This window comes from Lagopus muta, chromosome 8 (genome assembly GCF_023343835.1).
Source record: "Lagopus muta isolate bLagMut1 chromosome 8, bLagMut1 primary, whole genome shotgun sequence".
Classification (NCBI taxonomy): domain Eukaryota; kingdom Metazoa; phylum Chordata; class Aves; order Galliformes; family Phasianidae; genus Lagopus; species Lagopus muta.
In genome coordinates this window covers 25,108,810-25,127,121 of record NC_064440.1, presented here as the reverse complement: position 1 = coordinate 25,127,121, position 18,312 = coordinate 25,108,810, and the positions used below count along the sequence as shown (strand labels likewise).

General features: G+C 38.3%; 1 protein-coding gene across 3 annotated transcripts in view; it reads left to right on the top strand.

Annotated features, from left to right (window-relative positions):
* Positions 1–16,743, top strand: part of BMPR2 (bone morphogenetic protein receptor type 2) — a 102,574-nt gene extending 85,831 nt beyond the window's left edge. Inside the window, exons 9-14 of one of the 3 annotated variants that reach the window (XM_048953172.1) lie at positions 456–603; positions 1,559–1,695; positions 5,134–5,306; positions 6,408–7,687; positions 9,096–9,176; positions 9,398–9,510. In XM_048953172.1, coding sequence (XP_048809129.1) covers positions 456–603; positions 1,559–1,695; positions 5,134–5,306; positions 6,408–7,687; positions 9,096–9,145 — 1,788 coding nt within the window. In that variant the 3' untranslated portion in view covers positions 9,146–9,176; positions 9,398–9,510. Of the gene's footprint in view, positions 1–455; positions 604–1,558; positions 1,696–5,133; positions 5,307–6,407; positions 7,688–9,095; positions 9,177–9,397 lie in introns of all 3 variants that reach the window. The other 2 variants (XM_048953173.1, XM_048953171.1) reach the window with 2 other exon arrangements.
* The last annotated feature ends 1,569 nt before the right edge of the window (positions 16,744–18,312 follow it).

Sequence of the window (18,312 nt, the reverse complement as noted above, 5' to 3'; positions counted from 1 at the left end):
TACAGTCTTTACATTTCATTCACAGAATGTTTCACAGTGCTAATCAGCATCCTTGTGCACAAATGCTTTTTTTAGATGCCCTGGTGCTGAACAAAGGAATGGGGAAACCACCATTTAAAATACAGGCATGTGCAATAGTCCTTTGACAAAATACTGTCACATAAGGACTGATGAATGACTGCTCTAATCTAACGTATGTTTTAGTAAGACTAGACCACCAGTAAGAGTAGCAGCTGAGGGGACTGATTAGAAGAGAATTGCATTTTCTATCTTAACTTCTAGAAAACAGTGAAGTAAATTAAAAACAAGACAAAACAAACAAACAAAAAAACGACGACAACAAAACCACACCATGTATGCACCAAAAAGAAATTGCTGAAGAACTCGAAACCTTTATAATAAAATTGAATTTGGAAATTACTTCTTGATTTAAAGCTTTGATTTTGACTTTCCAGGTCGGTACGATCCGCTACATGGCCCCAGAAGTGCTAGAAGGAGCGGTGAACTTAAGGGACTGTGAATCTGCTTTGAAACAAGTAGATATGTATGCACTAGGCCTCATCTACTGGGAGATATTTATGCGATGTACAGACCTCTTCCCAGGTAACTAAAGGAACTAGAAGAAACAAAAATAGAGGAAATGTTAGTCCCTAGTCATGGCTTTTTAAAGTGAAGAAGGGAAGTAATTTAGCATTAGTTTTTTGCTGTTAACCTGGTGCCATCTAGCGTTTGAGATGGTTATTGTTAACAATACGCTGTGTTAGTGGGGCAGCGAGGATCATGCTGGCAGACTTCAGGTTGCCTGTTAAAGCATTTTGTAGGCCACATGGCAGTGCTGTTTGAGCACTGCTGTTATTGTCCAGAGCTCACGATCACTGGTAGTTGGGTTGGTGGCAAAGGCAGTACTTTCAGTGCTTAGACTTGATGATATAGTGCCCAAAATATCTTTCAGACCTTCCTCATGAACAAGTGGATGGAAAAGTGCTGTAATTTAATGAGGTGTTTAGCCATTCATACTTTTATTTATGATAGTGACATGAAAAATTCAGATAACTTGAATCTTTTAAAATAAAACTAGAGGAAATAAACTGTTAACAAGCAAAAAACGTATAGTGACCTCCATCTTCTTCCTGAGCTGTAGCATGCAGAGTTAAGCTGACATGCAGTATTCCCTCTGTAGTTAAACAGCTGCACAGTACATGCAGTGGCTTGTAGTCTGTTTGGATTTTCTCCTGAAGTATGCTTAATGTTGACATTTCACAGACATCAGATGTCATCCTCAGGCTCCAGGACATTCTGAAGGTGCCCCTCAGTCAGTAAAATTTGAAAATGTTTTGAGAGGTTTTCAAACAAGACTTAATTCATTTGTGGTTAATTCAGTGTTTCTGGGGAGAGGGAGGGAAGCGGAAGAGTGTGGGTTTGAGGGTGGAGTCAGAATATCTTGATAGGCAACAACTTTGATGCTACCTTTCATCACTTGAAAGCCCTTGCCCTGCCTTCTTTTTTTTTTTCCTACCCCCAAATCTGTGACTTTCTTCATTCTTTCTTGTGCTAACAGGGGAATCTGTGCCAGAGTACCAGATGGCTTTCCAGACAGAAGTCGGAAACCATCCCACTTTTGAAGATATGCAAGTCTTGGTGTCCAGGGAAAAGCAAAGACCAAAATTCCCAGAAGCATGGAAAGAGAACAGCCTGGTGAGATAGTACTAAGTACTGTGTACTAAGAAACAAACGAGCTGGCTATACGGTGGTATCATTTCTTAAAAGCAATCTTTGTACTTGCATCAAGTGCCCACATTTCCTCTGGATGCTGGATGAGAAACATTTTATGCCTTTTAAATCTTACAGACTAGTAGCACACTTAGTAGGCAAAATGTAATCCTCCAATACTGACATTTCATAAGCTTTCATAAGCATATACTTCAGAAGTATAGTCTTCAGAATTTGTAGTGGCTACAGTTTATAGCAATTATAACTACATTCAAAAATTTACGTGGCTTCATTTGATCTACAGTTTTTATTTGCAAAAGTAACAGCAGAATAATTCTGTTTGTTGTTTTGAATTAGTATTGCTACAGCTTAGAACCTTGCTTGCTGCTGCAGGCTGACAAGTTACTGCAAGTCAGCTGAACTCTGGTAAGACTCTGTGTGCTTGCTTTCATCTGCAGCAAAGGTGAGGTAATTATGACTCCCCATAGCATAGTGGAGGTTGTTTCTTATAGTACAAGCAAAGTGAAATGTCAACAGTTTCTGGGTTCTGTCTGATAGCATGATGGCTTATTTAAGCAAGCATGGAAGTTGACATATTTGACTCATCTAAAAAGATAGTTTTTAGGAATTCACTTTCTGTGAAATTAAGCCTTTTAATCTTCAGAGACTTTGCTAGTTGATAAGTATGTAGCTACTGTGCAGATAATGGGGAGCCTAAGGCCTCATCTCTGCTGGTACTTGTAAATATGTATGAAACCATTTTCAGAGAGGAGCATAGCCTCTGGTATTACAGTGCTTTAAAACGTGTTGCAACTGAGTTGGGAGTTTCATAGAGAGCTTCTCTTACTGCACAATTTGCGCCAGTCTTAACAAAAGCTAAAAAGTAAAAATCCACACCCAAACTGTACAGCAAATCAAGCAGCAACTGTTTTAGCTACAGCCATGTTGGCAAATGTGGTGTTGGAAGAACCTGAGCTTAATAGCTATTTTTGAAGGCAGTTGAAACAAGCATTTTAAGGTTTGTTTTGTTTTGCAGGCTACCATTTTAAATGCCAATTGTGTTCTTATAAATTGATAGATTCCAATATTAGTAGATACTGACCTAGTATTATGATCCCTGTATTTAAACTGTTTAACACATTTTTTGTGGTGTTACTAACATTTTTTTACTAACCCAAAATAATGATAAAATGTTCAGCTTTAAGGATGGATGTATATCATCACTTTACAAGAGAAGAAATAAAAAACAGTAACCTGCAGTTCTCTAATAGGTATTAAAAAACAAGCTCCACCCAATGCTAGTCTAGGATAATATCTCAGTAAGCACTCTAGAAGAGATGTCTTAAAAAAATAATCTCACCCTGGACCCAGGGCCTTACCTCCTGTACCTTACGCATAAGATGTAAGGTACACATGGAGATAAAAGGCTTCTCTCCATTATTTAAAGCTGTGTTGACATGTTAGATTAAAACACTTCCATGCGTATTGATCTATTAGAGAAATGTATATACCCTTTTCCTTCTAGAGATACAAATAAAAAAATTGTTTAGGTCACATAATGAGGGCATTCTAAAGATGTGGAATCCCCATTTTATGATTACATATGCAGTCTCAGTGTGCTTCTTGAAAACTTGTTATGATACAGACCTTGACTAGTGGTATTGTTTTCCACGGTATGAATCAATAATATGAGCAGACGATGTGCATAAGATAATCTCAGGGCTATAAAGTGAGTTGGGATGTTACCAGCATTTCTGTTTTACTTGCCAACCCCAAACCAGGGACTACGCTTGATTTCAAATGTTGTAATGGAAATATATCAGTAGAATAAGAATAATGCAACTTGCTATCTTTCATCTTTTTTATGAATTGTAGGATTTCTCAATCATGAATTTTAAAGTAGATCCCTTTGAACCTGAAATTGATAGAAAATACATTACTGTGATAAATGTGAAGCTTTAGAACTTCAGTCTTGGTCACTATCTGTACTACGTTGTCTGCATTAACTATCTGTCATCGCTGTTCCTTTCAGTATCCTTCAAACATTAAAAGAAGAAGATTTGCTGGACGAGAGTCTAGTAAATTTAATAATGATTACATTTACAGCTGGTGAAACCTGTAGGGGAGAGCTTTACATAGGGGCAAGAAATGAGATTAGGGTGTCCACTAACTTAAAGATGCAACTAGATGGCAATTAACTGAAATACTAAAAACTGATTGAAGAGAACTGATTTGGTGGAGAAACTGATTTGGTAGAGAAAACATATCCCCTATTCTATCCTGGCATTGTCCCTGACGGTGTTTTCAAACTTGCGTCCCTCAGCTGCAAGTGATTTAACTGCTTAGCCTCTCTGATTGATTGTGGAAAGGGAGTTAGAAGATTTCCTTGTGTGGGAGCTCATCCCCACCTGTGCAGCCATAGCTGCATCACTGAGCAGCAGTGACTTGCCAGATGCAAGTGATGCCAGAAGCCTGCTCTGTGGGTGAGGAGCTCTTCACTAGCAGGCAGAGCCACTACTCCTGGCTTTTCCTGCCAGAAGCGAACAAGGCAGTTCTGGCACAGAAACAATCAGCAGGCCCCACTGAATGCCTTAGTGCCCAGCTGGGACTGTTCACAGTCACTGGTGCAGGAGAGATTAAAGCTGAGCTGAGATGTGAGACATCCTGGCAAACGGTGGCCCGTCAACGGGCAGCAGGGGCCCATAAACGTCTGCCTGTTTTCTGTGCTCAGTATCTGTAGAAGTACAAATGTTCAGTGCTCATAATTTCAGTTGTCTACTCTCCAGGTCTTTGACCATATGGCAGCATGATTTGATAGTCTTGAACTCTAATCCTGACTGCCCTATTCACCCCATAGTGTGATCCCAGGAAAGTGTGTCTGTTTCCATTTCTCCGTCTGTTAAACAAGGGCAGCAATAATCTCCTCTCATAGTGCAGACAAATTCACTGATATTTATGAGGTATTTGAATGTTACATTAGTGGACAGAAAATGAAAAGCCTGATGAACTGGGCAAGGCTGTGTCAATTGCATACAGTGCAGGGCGGCAAAGCAGGGACCATCAGCTGAATTGGGAGGATGCCAGTGACAGGGTTTCCAGAGCCACCGTCAATCCTTTGTACAGGACTTTCACAAAGCAGGGAGAATGAGCATATGTACATCAGCAATGGCAGGCAGAAGGTTGCATGAACAACTCGAATTTTTCCTAAATAATTATTTTTTCAGTTTGTGCATATGAGTTATGATAATACTAGTCCTGTACCACTATTGTTAGTAGCATAAACTAGCATTGAGAGAAATTGTGTTGTGTGTCTTCCATTTCTTTTTTCATCTATGCAGAATGCTGTCATAGAACAGTAAATTAGAAGCACAGTATAAAGGGAAAATAATTTAAGAAAATGTGTTTTTGTCTGTCTCCCGGCAGGCTGTGAGGTCACTTAAAGAAACAATCGAAGACTGTTGGGATCAAGATGCTGAAGCTCGATTAACTGCCCAATGTGCTGAGGAGAGAATGGCAGAACTCATGATGATTTGGGAGAGAAACAAATCAGTTAGTCCAACAGTCAATCCAATGTCAACTGCCATGCAAAATGAGCGGTAAGAAGAGAAAAACTTGATTTAGTTGGCAATGAATGTCCAATGCTTAGCTCACTCCAGGAAGGAAGCTAGAGCACACTATTCACTTAATGTTTCTGCGTAATGTTTAAATGTGTTTTGGGAGCTAGTCTGCATATGGGTTCTGTGTAAGATCCTGATTGTTTTGTGTTGCATGAGTCCACAAAATAAGCATTTTTATGGCACTGGATTCTTACAATTTACAGAATTCAGGCTCCTTGTATGTGAACAATTGTTTTTATCACAGTGAGGCCTGTTAAGCTGAGTTTAGACAAACTATCCAAACAAGTTTAAAAAGATATGAAGTGACTATCAATTGTGTTTAAAGACTCTTTTCTAAGTGATGTGTTGAACTTCTGTTTAAAATGTTCTGCTATAAGCTATGAGTTCAGGCAGTAAGAGTTCAGGAAATCACCAGGACTCGAATTTATGGCTGTTCAGTTTAAGAACTACAGAGCCCTTGTTAAAGTCATTGTTATTTTGGTCCAGTGAGATGGACCAAAGTGATGGGCACATCCCTTTTCTGATTATAAATGATGCAAGAGTGAGAATTTGCAGAACTGACATTAGTGCTAAAATAATACACACCAGAGATCTGGATTTGAAAAGCAGGGTAGCGTTGGCACATTGTCATGAAAAATTTCCGTTTAAAGCATGGAACGCATAAATTGTTAACATTATTATACATTTTTCACGGCTTAGGAGCTTGTGACTCTTTCCTAGCATCATTTTCTGCATCCTATGCTCTTAAGTATAGTTCTTGTTTGCCTTCTTCAGCATCATTTGCAACTAGAGCAGTATCTTATCAGTGAACTGCACAAATACAAGTATTGGACAAATAGAAGAAAATTACTGTTACGTGATGTACTTGTATACATAACGTTTGTGACAAAAATGCTGTCCTAGTAAAATGATGTTCTGCTTCCCAGGATTTTTCAAAGAGGATCAGTTTTTTTAATTGTATCTGTCCTTAGTTTATGCATGAAAAGGAATAGACATTCAGCTCTTTTAAATTAGAGGCTTTATGATATACAGCAATATTTACTTATATGATCTTAATATCACTGATTTTTTTTCTTAAAGGAACCTCTCACATCATAGACGAGTGTCAAAAATAAGGCCATATCCAGATTACTCCTCTTCTTCCTACATTGAAGATTCAATCCACCACACTGACAGCATAGTGAAGAACATTTCGTCTGAACATTCAATGTCCACTACACCTCTGACTTCAGGGGAAAAGAATAGAAACTCCATTAATTATGAGCGGCAACAAGCACAAGCTCGCATCCCTAGTCCTGAGACAAGTGTCACCAGTTTGTCCACCAATACTACTACCACCAATACAACTGGCCTCACTCCTAGCACTGGCATGACCACCATATCTGAAATACCTTATTCAGATGAAACAAACGTACATACTACAAACGTCATGCAGCCAGGTGGGCCCACGCCAGTTTGTCTGCAGCTAACAGAGGAGGATCTAGAGACAAATAAACTGGATCCAAAAGAAGTAGATAAGAACCTGAAAGAAAGTTCTGATGAGAATCTGATGGAACATTCACTCAAGCAGTTTAGTGGGCCAGATCCACTCAGCAGCACTAGTTCCAGCTTGCTTTATCCACTGATAAAACTTGCAGTAGAGGTGACAGGACAACAGGATTTCACGCAAGCTAGCAATGGTCAAGCATGTTTGATTCCAGATGTCCCATCTGCTCAGGTCTATCCTTTACCCAAGCAGCAGAACCTTCCAAAGAGGCCTACTAGCCTCCCTCTAAACACCAAAAATTCAACAAAGGAGCCACGGTTAAAATTTGGTGGCAAGCACAAATCAAACTTGAAGCAAGTTGAAACAGGTGTTGCCAAGATGAACACTATCAATGCCGCAGAACCTCATGTGGTGACCGTTACCATGAATGGAGTGGCTGGTAGAACCCACGGCATAAACTCTCATACTGGCACGACCCAGTATGCCAATGGGGCAGTGCCGTCTGGCCAGACAGCCAGTTCAGTAGCACAGAGGGCCCAGGAAATGCTTCAGAACCAGTTCAGTGGAGAGGATAGTCGTCTGAATATTAATTCAAGCCCTGATGAGCATGAGCCCTTGTTGAGGCGGGAGCAGCAGGTTGGCCATGATGAAGGTGTTCTGGACCGCCTAGTAGACAGGAGAGAGCGACAACTTGATAATGGCCGAACAAATGTTAATAACAATAACAGTAATCCGTGTCCAGTGCAAGACACAGCTACACTCACTATCCAGAATGTAGCCAGAAATCCTGGGCAGACTCAGACTAGAAGAGCACAGAGGCCTAATTCGCTGGATCTATCTGCCACAAATAGTTTGGATAGCAGTAGTATGCAGTGTAAGTGCCAGCAGAACTTGAACAAATTTCTCTGATGCGTTTTTTTGCTGAATAGCTGTGTATATCTGCTTGAAAATACTCCTGTGTCCCCTTTCACTCCTCAAAGTATGCCTACTAATCTCATATACATTCAATTTCTATCAGAACTATTTCAGTCTTCTCAATAAAGTCCTGCGTTCTGTTCTCATCAGCTCCATAATGTCTTAGGTCACTATCTGCTTTCCACATACATGGAAAAAATCTGTCCCTTTCTATTCTGTCTACTTTGATTCAGGGAAGGGAGCAATTTCTACTCTTGTTATTTGTTGTGAGGCAGTGGCAAAGGTTATTGAAATGTCTCCTGTTTCTTTCTTCAGGGACACATTGTGTCTTCTTTTCCATATTTTTCATCATTCATAAGAGTAACTGGCTCTAAGATGCATTGGTTCAAATTATTTTTATTATACACTTACGATATGTCTTCGTAACTTTTAAAGCAACTGATATTGCTGTATTAGTCCAGCCTAGATGGGCCGTCAGGCATTCTCTAGCTTGCTCTCTGAGCTTCAACAGATAAAGCAATCCTTTGTCAGTTTACCACTTACATAATAAAAAAAAACCAAAGTAGTTAGAGAATGAATTTTAGTAGACTCCCTCAGAAAAACTTAGATTTTTAAGCCTAAAAATGTAAGAGGTTACAATGAGAATCTCCTTAGTAAGAATGCAGTTATAGTTGAGTACATAAAATGTTTCTTTGGAGTCCATGAGCTATTGGAGAGACTTCCTAGATAATGTGCTCCAGAATACACTGTCATCATCAAAAGATTCTTGCAAACTTCTGACTATGTTTAGGTAGAACCTGTCATACTAACAAATTAACCTGGGGTGCCAGGTGTTGCATGCATGGAAAGAAAAAGTTTATAAATGAGCTAGAACAGATCTTTCAAGAAATGTAGTTGAGTATTCAGCAATTGAATGTTTAAGCTTTCCTTTTAAGTAGGAAACCTTATTTTTTGTCTTTACTCATTAACATGAGTTGAAATTTTATTGAATTTATTGAATTTATTGAAAAAAAAAAAAAAAAAAGATCACAGTAACTTTCTTTAATTGAAAGTTAAGAAGAAAATAAAATATTTGAAGGTTAAGATCAGATTTCTACTGCTGAATTTTTATCATGTTTGAAGTTGACAAGCGTTTTTTCCAGTTTTGCAGCGCAATATCCCAAATCCTGATTCAGGATCCTAATAGAGAAAATGGACTGTTAGCCTCCTGGCAAAGGCCTGAGCTCTGCCTGGGGTTTTGTATGTAAAGAACTGCTTTGTGAGGCCAAGCAGGATTAAGAAATCTGCGATTTAATTGTGCTATTAAATGTTTAGCCTTTGGTGTCCTGTAGTAGCTACATTTTTTTTCTTTGTACCTTCCATTACAGGTAATGTAAGATACTATGATTGCAAAAGCCCCTCAAATATCAAATGCTGATTCTGCTGTTTGATGCCAATGTGCATTCAAGGTAACACAAATTACTTCACTGAAGTAATTTCTGACAGAGAACAGAATCTGCCCCCTTGTTTTAGTGACAGCACTATCCGCTGCCATGTCTCTGCCATACAGCTGCTTAACTTAGTAGGATTTTCTGCTTTTTCTTCTGTTCTGCATGAGTAACAACCCTGGATTCTCCAGTCTATTCTTTCCTGTAATACTATTTTTCTACTTTTTGTTATTGTTGTTCAGTAGGTGACTCCTCACAGGACAGCAAATCGGGCTCAGGAGAAAAGATCAAGAAACGTGTGAAAACTCCTTACTCGCTGAAGCGATGGCGTCCTTCCACATGGGTCATCTCCACTGAGCCACTGCACTGCGAGGTCAACAATAACGGCGGTGACCGGGCAGTGCACTCCAAATCCAGCACTGCTGTTTACCTTGCAGAAGGAGGCACTGCCACCACAATGGTATCTAAGGACGCAGGAGTGAACTGCCTGTGAAATACTTTAAAAGCCGACAAGTGACTTTTTTCTTTTCTTTTCTTTTCTTTTTTTCCATTATTTGAAACAAACATACAGAAGACATTTTAAAAAACTGCTTTCTCCTCCTGTCAGCAACCCCTATCAAGGACTCGCTTTAAATAGATTTCAGCTATGCAGAAAATTTTTAGCTTATGCTTCCATATTTTTTTATTTTGATTTATTTTTCGAACATTTTTGCACTTTTATTTAGTATCGCTAAAGTTAAGTCTGTCTGTTTTGACCACGGAATATATATATGTGTATCAAAAATGTGGTCTCAAAATATTTTTTTAAAAAAACAAAAAGTATTGCTGATAATCAGTTTGGACCAGTTTCTTAAGGTCACTAAGATCATAAGCAGACTATAAGACAGGTTTGACTGCGGTGGTGTCTTGTAACCATGTTTTGATTTCTGTGCGCGAGCTAGTCTGTATATTTCTATGTTACAAAGTGTATTCTCTTTTGCCCCTCCATTTTTCTTGTGTCATGTTGAAATGTGCAATAGTCTATAGTTCACAGTATGCTTTATTGAGAAAGTGTTTCTAAAACTGCCACATGTTCCCGTTTTTGTCTTTATTATGTTTTCCCTGACAGTTGAGCAGTCAGCCAGTTGTGACAATGAACTTTGCACACCGTAGCCAGCTCAAAGCTGCTGCCTATATCACATCGTGCTCTGAGGTGACAATGTATGAACTTTCCCCAGCTTGAAAGGGCTCTTTAAAAGGAACAAAAATTGAGTTCAGTACCTTTCCTCTGATCCTTCTCAACCGAAGTGAGTTTCGTTAATGGTGGTAGATGCCAGCCTGTCAAGTTCTGAGTAACCAATTGTTGAACAAATGTAAGGAAACAATGTCAGCCACTTTTGTACTTTATTTTGTGTACAGTTTCACCCTTTGTATTTATGTAAAACCAGATCACTACTAGTGTAGTTGAAAAATGCAACTCAAACAGAAACCTAAGTAACTGTCATTCGTAAGAGCTTTAGTGAAGATAGGTTGTGAACATTTTTTATTAACAAAGAGGAACAAGTATGAATCTTATCTGGCACAAATCTTTCCTGACTGAACACCTTCCAGACAGTCTGGGTAAAATCAGCCTGATGACCTTTGCAAGAAGGTGCGTCCTGACTGGTTGCTGCTGCTGAGCTGAAACGTTTCTTCCCCTCAGGTTTTCAAAGCCCTTCATTCGTCTTGGTAGAATCTACTGCATGCTTTTAAAATTCATGGGTATGAGTGTTTGGCTGGGAAGGTTGTTTTTTTTCTGGTTAAACACTTCTTTCAGTTTGTATGTAACACTCCATACACTGATTTTAGCTGTCAGTGAATGTGAATCTAATATGTATTGAGATTATTTTTTTCACCATCTTATATAGATCTTTTCTTAGAATAATCATTTTTACTGTCTACTGAAAGCAAACTAATTTCCTTACTGGCCAGGCCTTCCTTTCACTTAAGAATTATTCATCCACCTGAGAAGTACTCTGATGGAAAATACTTCAGTAAAAACTATTTAAATTCAATATATATATCTGTGTGTGTGTGTGTGTGTGTGTGTAACACATGTCAGTCTTTGGTAATGAGGTCAAGTTTTACTTCAGAAAACTGGTGATGTTCAAAAAATAAAATAAATTCTATGTAGCCATCCTGCCAAACTCCTGTGGTAGGATACTGGCAGCAGTCACTTGCCTCTCCCAACCTACCTTCTTGTGGCAGCCAGAAAAAGGAGCTCTGTGCTCTCAAGCTTGTTTGTTTCCTTGCTGTTGTATTATTTTTCCCCATGAGGTAAAATTGCTAGGTCTGTTTTGTACATCTGATATAACTGGTATAATATATACCTTGCTACATCTGATTCTTGCTATTTCTCAAACTCTTGCTTGTGCTTTACGATTTTCTCCTTCAATGGTTCTACATTTTTCTTATATTCTTGTACGTATCTCCAAGAGATAACTCTAAATCCAAATTTTTGATTCAGTGTAGTTGTGGAAATACAAGCTATGAGATATAGTTTGGGCTCCCTGTGCTCTTTAAGCACCAGCTTGAATAATAACTCTGAGGTGCAGTTCTGTTATCATGATGTATAAATAGATAGCTATTCTTTCCGTCTTCAGAAAATACAGCCTTTCTCTGGTTTTACTTTTAATTCACTCCCCTACTTCCCATCTGCTACAATCTTGCATCCCAGATGTTGAAAACCTGCCAGTTGCTCAGCTGGGTTTCAAGACCTCAATCAGAATTTTTGGCATTCTGTTCATAATGTTGGCCACGTTTTTCATCTCTTTTGGACTTCTTCAAATCTGCATTTGATGTACTGTATGTTGACTTGGGATGATTACTGTATCATGCATATTGAAGACTCTTCACTCATTTTCCAGTGACTTTCTGGTTTGCCTTACATATGTATCATCCATCAGCATTTCAGAATGTGGGCTGAAAAGCATATTTAGGACACTTATCTAACGTGACAGACTCTGGGGATAGAAAAGTTATTTGCTCTGACTAGTTCTTTCTGCTAAGACAGGTTTGCTGTGAAATTCTAGCCTTTCTTTTCAGACCAATCCTTTGTATGAAACCCAACTTTTGTTATGCTTAATGCAATCAAAATAATTTTGATACCAGATGAAGATTCTTGTGCAGTTTTTGTTGAACATTTTTTAAGCATGCATAAAAATTTCATTTCCTCTATCTTTTTTCTGTCACTTCCTGGAAAACCTTTTGGGGATGAATTTTAATTAGTAAAAGGTATTGGATTTGTAACCTACCATGGATAAATATTATTTGTAGCACAACAGAAATGTGTACTGTATCACAGAATATCCTATAGATGACGTAGAGAAAAAGTATTTATTTGTAAAGGTCAGTCAAAACAAACTCTTAAGTGCACAACAAAATATTGTAATTCTGCACAGCTAGATGAGATCAGATTATTAGTTTGTTTTTAATGCTTATTTTATTAATGTCCAATTTTATTTTTTACTTACAGTGCGTAATCCAGTCTCCGCAGAACACTTTCTCTGTAAATTAAATGATATTGAATCTCATCTCGTGTCCTGGGGAATCATCCTTAACCAAATAAAATGCATGTAAGAGAGAATTCTACAGATCAGACACGTGGAGATAGGTGGTAAATGTACAGCAATCAAGGGACACAAATGGTTCTGTTTGTTTGTTTTAGGATAATGATGACAGTTGATAATATTCTATCAACATCTCATGTATATTGCAGATAAGCTAAAAGTAGAAAAAATGAAAAAAAGACTGATAGTGTAAATACCTATGAGTTGTGCCACTGTCAAATAGGCAACAGTAGAATATTTGCTATGGTAATTTATAATGTATAATTCAAGTAAAATATTATAGCAAACATTTGTGATGTTTGTATATATAACCAAAATCCAAAAGCTTATTGGTTTTTTAAAGAAAAGACATGCTAGTAGAAGTTAAATGAGTTAGTTAGGTATCTCTTTTTCTGCTTCCTATGTTTCCTCACCAATATTACGTGGTTTTTAGAATGTGAATTCTAACCATTCGAACAGACATGCAAGCATAGTCAATTGTATTCTCTTCTAAATTGGAAATTTGCAAGTAAAGTTATCTGAAACATTTCCCTGACTTTGCTTATAAAGCTTGATAGTTTCATGTGCTAAACATTTATTGTGTCTTTCTTCTAACTCTGAGATGCACTTAAATTGCACAGCTAAAAGATAAAGAAATTCCTAATTTAAAGGAAGACCAGTTAATATCATCATGTTTAGAATATTCTCTGAAATTTGTTTAGAAATGTTTAGAAATTCTCTGACATTTTTTCTATATTGTGCTTTCTTACTTTTATTCATGTCAGTCTTGTTTCCGTTTACAAAATAATCTCATTTCCACAGGCAATCAAGATATTTTTTTTCCCAGTACAGGGTACAAAAAGCAATACAAGATGGATGCTGTCAGGCTTCTGGAAAAAAAAATCAAACAAAAACCCTTATAAATCCGCTTATGAAGTGTGTATCTTTCCATCTGTCAACTCTCTTAAAACTCATTCATTAATTCTGCCTGCCTCAGAAAGGAAAATAAGGATGTCCTGTATTTGTTCGGAATGGATTATTGGGCAAAATTTAACAATAATGAATTGCTACGTAGAAAATACATATACAGTGTACACCAGTATATGCCATAATTTCAGTATGCAGTCATCCTGTATTTTTCTTTTCTGATATCTCTGAAGTATTTGTAAGTATTTGAAACAGCAACAGAAGACCACTATAATACTGCTGAGTCAATGTTCAGGTGATAATTTTCTTCCTTTAAAAAAATATTCAACAGATCATAGCCATTCTGCCACTGAAACATCATAATGGAAAGTTCCAGCCCGATTAAGGATTTTTTTAAAATTCACATTGCAGTTAATGTGGGAAAAATTATATCATGCTGTAGTTTTTACTTGTATGAAAATGATGAAGTTCTCAATGCTGAAAATTAGCTTTTTTAAAGTCATAAAAATAATAATTACCTAGCACAGTAGTATATATGCATGACCAAGTATATATGAAAGTTGGGGCAGCTTACTAAAGATTGAAATAGGTTTGATTAGTCTATGAAAGTTGGGTTATAGAGTGGATGACTTTGTATTTTGCATAAATTTGCATTATTTGAACTTTTCTCAACAGTCTCCCACTATGCATTTTGCCAGGTAAATATATTAACCTCATTTTTTTTTTTTTTTAATGTTCTTACTAATTTTTGTTCAACTTTATTCCTTTCTTCAAAGAAAAATCTATTGCAGCGGAGCCAAATATATCTATTTTTATGTAAACTCTGTCTGTATTTAGATGCATACGTATGTCATGCAGAAATTCCAGGATTAACTTCTTGAGTTAGGGCATCAGATGGTAGCACTGGTAGCAAATATAATGGTCTTTTTCAGATACCATTCTTAAATTGTCTTTATAATAAAATTGGGCTCAGGCTGTGACATAATCCAGCAGCGTAAGATCCCTCATGACATTCTTGTCACTTTGTCACCGATTTAAGATTTCTCCTTTCAAGTTGGAAAAAAAAAAAACAACAAACCAACCCTCATCATTTTTAATCCACTATAATTTTTGCAAGGCTTTTTTATGCAGTAGCTGCTGTAGTGAAGTCTGTGGTAACCCTTTGATTGTGGGGGGGAGGTTTAGGCCATTAAATCCAATTGCATTTTAGGCTTCTATGTTATCCTAGAAAAACTCAAGCTGTAGACATGCATCCATTTCATTGTTTTTATTTATTCTTTTCCCCTAATTATGTTCAGTTTTGATGTGAAATAGTAAGAAACCAGATTTCTCATTTTTAGGTTTCTTTTGAACTGACTGAAACTGTTAGTGGAACTTCTGCTTCTGCAGAAGAGATTTAGGCCCTCCTTTGAATCGCAATGGGAGTCCCATGTGGCACAAACTTATCCAGGGAAATCAATGCATCACAAACATGGACGCCACAAACAAGCTGGTGCTTGAGCCAAATGCTATTGAAATGAGAGAGGTGTCTGCCATCAGTTAGGAGCAAAGAAGAGCTGGCGCTGGTTTGAAAACCTAGGATTAGCTGTGGGAAAGCCAGTGTGGAACGCTGGGCCTCGTGGGCTAACCCTGACTGCTGGTATTCTTAGGGCTGCTACCTGGTGACTTGGTTCAGGCTTCCACAGCAGGTCAGTACCAGTTCAGCTGTGGTTATTGTTGAGAAATGGGACTGCACCAGTGGGAGGGCAGTGCCAGGTTTTCAGGTAAATCCTCATTCACACCAAACCCCTTTGATGTTCATCTGGGCTTAACGCAGGTCTGATTTAGTGGCTGTTACGGTGTGGTGGTAATATAGAATTACTTTTTATGGCCAATTCTATTTATTTCACTATGGTTTAGTTACATGTGTGCATAACAGTCAAGAACTAATTGGAGTTACGCTAATTTGTAGTGTAGTAGTCAGATTGTTTTAAAAGCCCTACTAATCAGTAATTGTGTGAAGTTGCAGGTCGTTCAGTTGGTTAACTTCAGTGCACAGGTCACACCCTACTGTCACAGCAAGGAAGGATTTCTTCAAAGCTCTTACAGGCTTCTGCAGATAGATTACCTCTGTCAGGACCACAGATCTTGCCTGGTAACTATTTTAAAGCAAAAATAACTACCCTTATCATTTACTGGTTTTTAGATCCCCCAAAAGTAATTTTTTTTAAATCATTCACTAGTTTTTAAAGCAACAAAAATGCGTGAGGTTTATATTTCTAGAGCACTTGATTCACTTTTTTCTTTTGTGCTTCAGAACTGTATCATGAAGTATCACACTTCCATCTTGTTTATTCAAATGGAAAGAAAATAATAGATGTTTCTGTAATCTTTAGGTCAAAAGAACACAAAGAAACAGGCAAATCCATGTTACTGCTTTCATTGGTCGCTTTTGAATTTCTTGATTTTTGTGACTCCTCTTTCACGATGTTGAAATGTATTTAAAAAGGTTTGTCTATAATGTTTCTTGTCTGCTTTTTGTCTCTAGAGAAGAGTGTGCTCTATTCACATTTATATAAGCTGGAATCATACTTTACAATTGCTGCCGATTATTTTTCCCCCAAATGCAGAGGAAAATGAACACAGCAGAAACAAATTTCTAGGGTTTGGTCTTCTGTAGAAGCTGAAATAAGGATATGTGAAACTGACATTTTCCTTATGATGGATGGTAAAGAGAGCATTAATTTCTGAGCGAGCTTTTCTGGGGAAGAGGGGGAGAAACCCTAGAATATGGATTCTCATCAGAACCCTTTTGTTAACGGGTATTTTTGTTTTTTCTCTCAAATGATTGAGTAAATATCATGTATGAATTTATAAATAATTGCTTTCAGTTATTTCTTTTGTATAAGCTGCCCAGTACCCTTGCTATGCTGTATAAGTTGTGTTTCATGGAACAGTGTGAGTATGAAATAAAAGCTAATTTTTGTTTTTTAATCATCTGTGGATGCCACTATGAAAGCTGACATTGTTAAAGCCACTACAGAGTTTTCTATGAATACTTGTAAGAATTGCTTTGTTATATATAAACCTAAATAAAGAGATTGTATTGATACAGAGACATGGGATAAGAACATTTAAAAGGCTATTCTTTAGGTCTAAAAGAAAAGGCTTGCTGTAAAATGGTGCATTATTCCATTTATTAAAGATCATATTAATGACAAAAAGCATAGTCTTTTGTGGGTTTCTGTGGTGTTACTGGCCGTGAGTAATAAGACACACTCCCAGGATTGGAGGAGTGGAACTATTGCAGTTCTGTTTTGTTGGTGGATGGAAGGATGAGGAACTACATCATCACTGGGAGCTGAACAAGACCTTGGGCATGTGACAGATGGTACTTTGCACTGTTATCAGATGACTGTGAAATAACCAAAGCTTGCCTTTGCTACATTAATGCAGTGTCTCTTCTTGCTGTTTTGACCATTCTCACTGGTCAGCAATTAAGATGCTTGCATTGGCAACTAAATAGCATTTGTGTGCATTTGAGAGCACTGCATCAGGCATCTTGCACCTTACAGCACCAAGCACTGTATGGTGAGACCTCGCTGGCTTTAGCTCTTCCTGTTAGACACAGATTGGTGGGGCCCATCCTGCACACCTCAGTTGCTTTGGTGTTTACATTTCCTTACTTAATTCCTGTCAATTTATTTTTCTGTACCCACAGTGATAATGTTTTTTCAAGCAAACGAGACGGTGTTGCAAGTTTGACACTTCCTTGGCCAGAGGACTACCTCCAAAATGCAAATGAAAGAGACAGCATGAATAGCTTTCTTGCCATCGTAAATAAGGATGAAGTAACAAACTGAGGCAAGTAGTGCACAGGTTGAACTCCTGCCTATACTGTAAATCAACACAGTATCACAAATGAATTCATGAACCCCTGGCTATAGGGAGGGACCATTACAAGCCTCACCTCTCCTGGGAGCAGGAAGCAGCCTCAGCCTCCCACGATGTTCCAGGCTGGATCTGCAGCTCCCTGGGGGGTTTCTGCATGAAAAGGATTAGGAGATTAGAACAGTTATTGACAAGGAGAAGGTCCCTCCTTGAAAGACAGCACTGTGCTTGCATGCAGTGGCTTGCTCTTGGCTCAAGATAACTGAGCAATCCCAGATCACAGGAGAAGAGAGGCTAGCAAACCAGATTTTATTACTTATGTTTAAAGCTTTAAGGACAGGCTCACAAGGCTCGTTTTCTTATCCAGATGTCTTGGTGACAGTGATGGGAGCTTGAGCTCTTTTAAGTCCTCTCAGGGTGAGCTCCAAGAAATTGACATTTTCCCATCAGGCTGTAGTCAGGAAGAGTCATTGTAGGCTGGGGCCACCTGGAGCTCTCATATGTTGGGAAGCACACACAGCTCCTTTCCTGTTGCAGGCAGCTCCCTTCCCTCTCCTTCTGGCATGAGGGAGATGTTGGTGGCAGCTCTACAGCAAGTTGGGGGAATGCTGATTGTCAGCAAAACCAGGAATTGTGTGTTAGTACCAGGAATAGTGTGCTAGTACCCTGGAAAGCTGGACTGTTGCTCCCAAGAAAGGCTGGGAACCTGTGTGTGGGGCAGCTGCGTGTAAAGTAGTAGATGCCCTCCACCCCCTCAGCTATTATCACTCCTTGCAGACAGCAAGAGCAGCCAA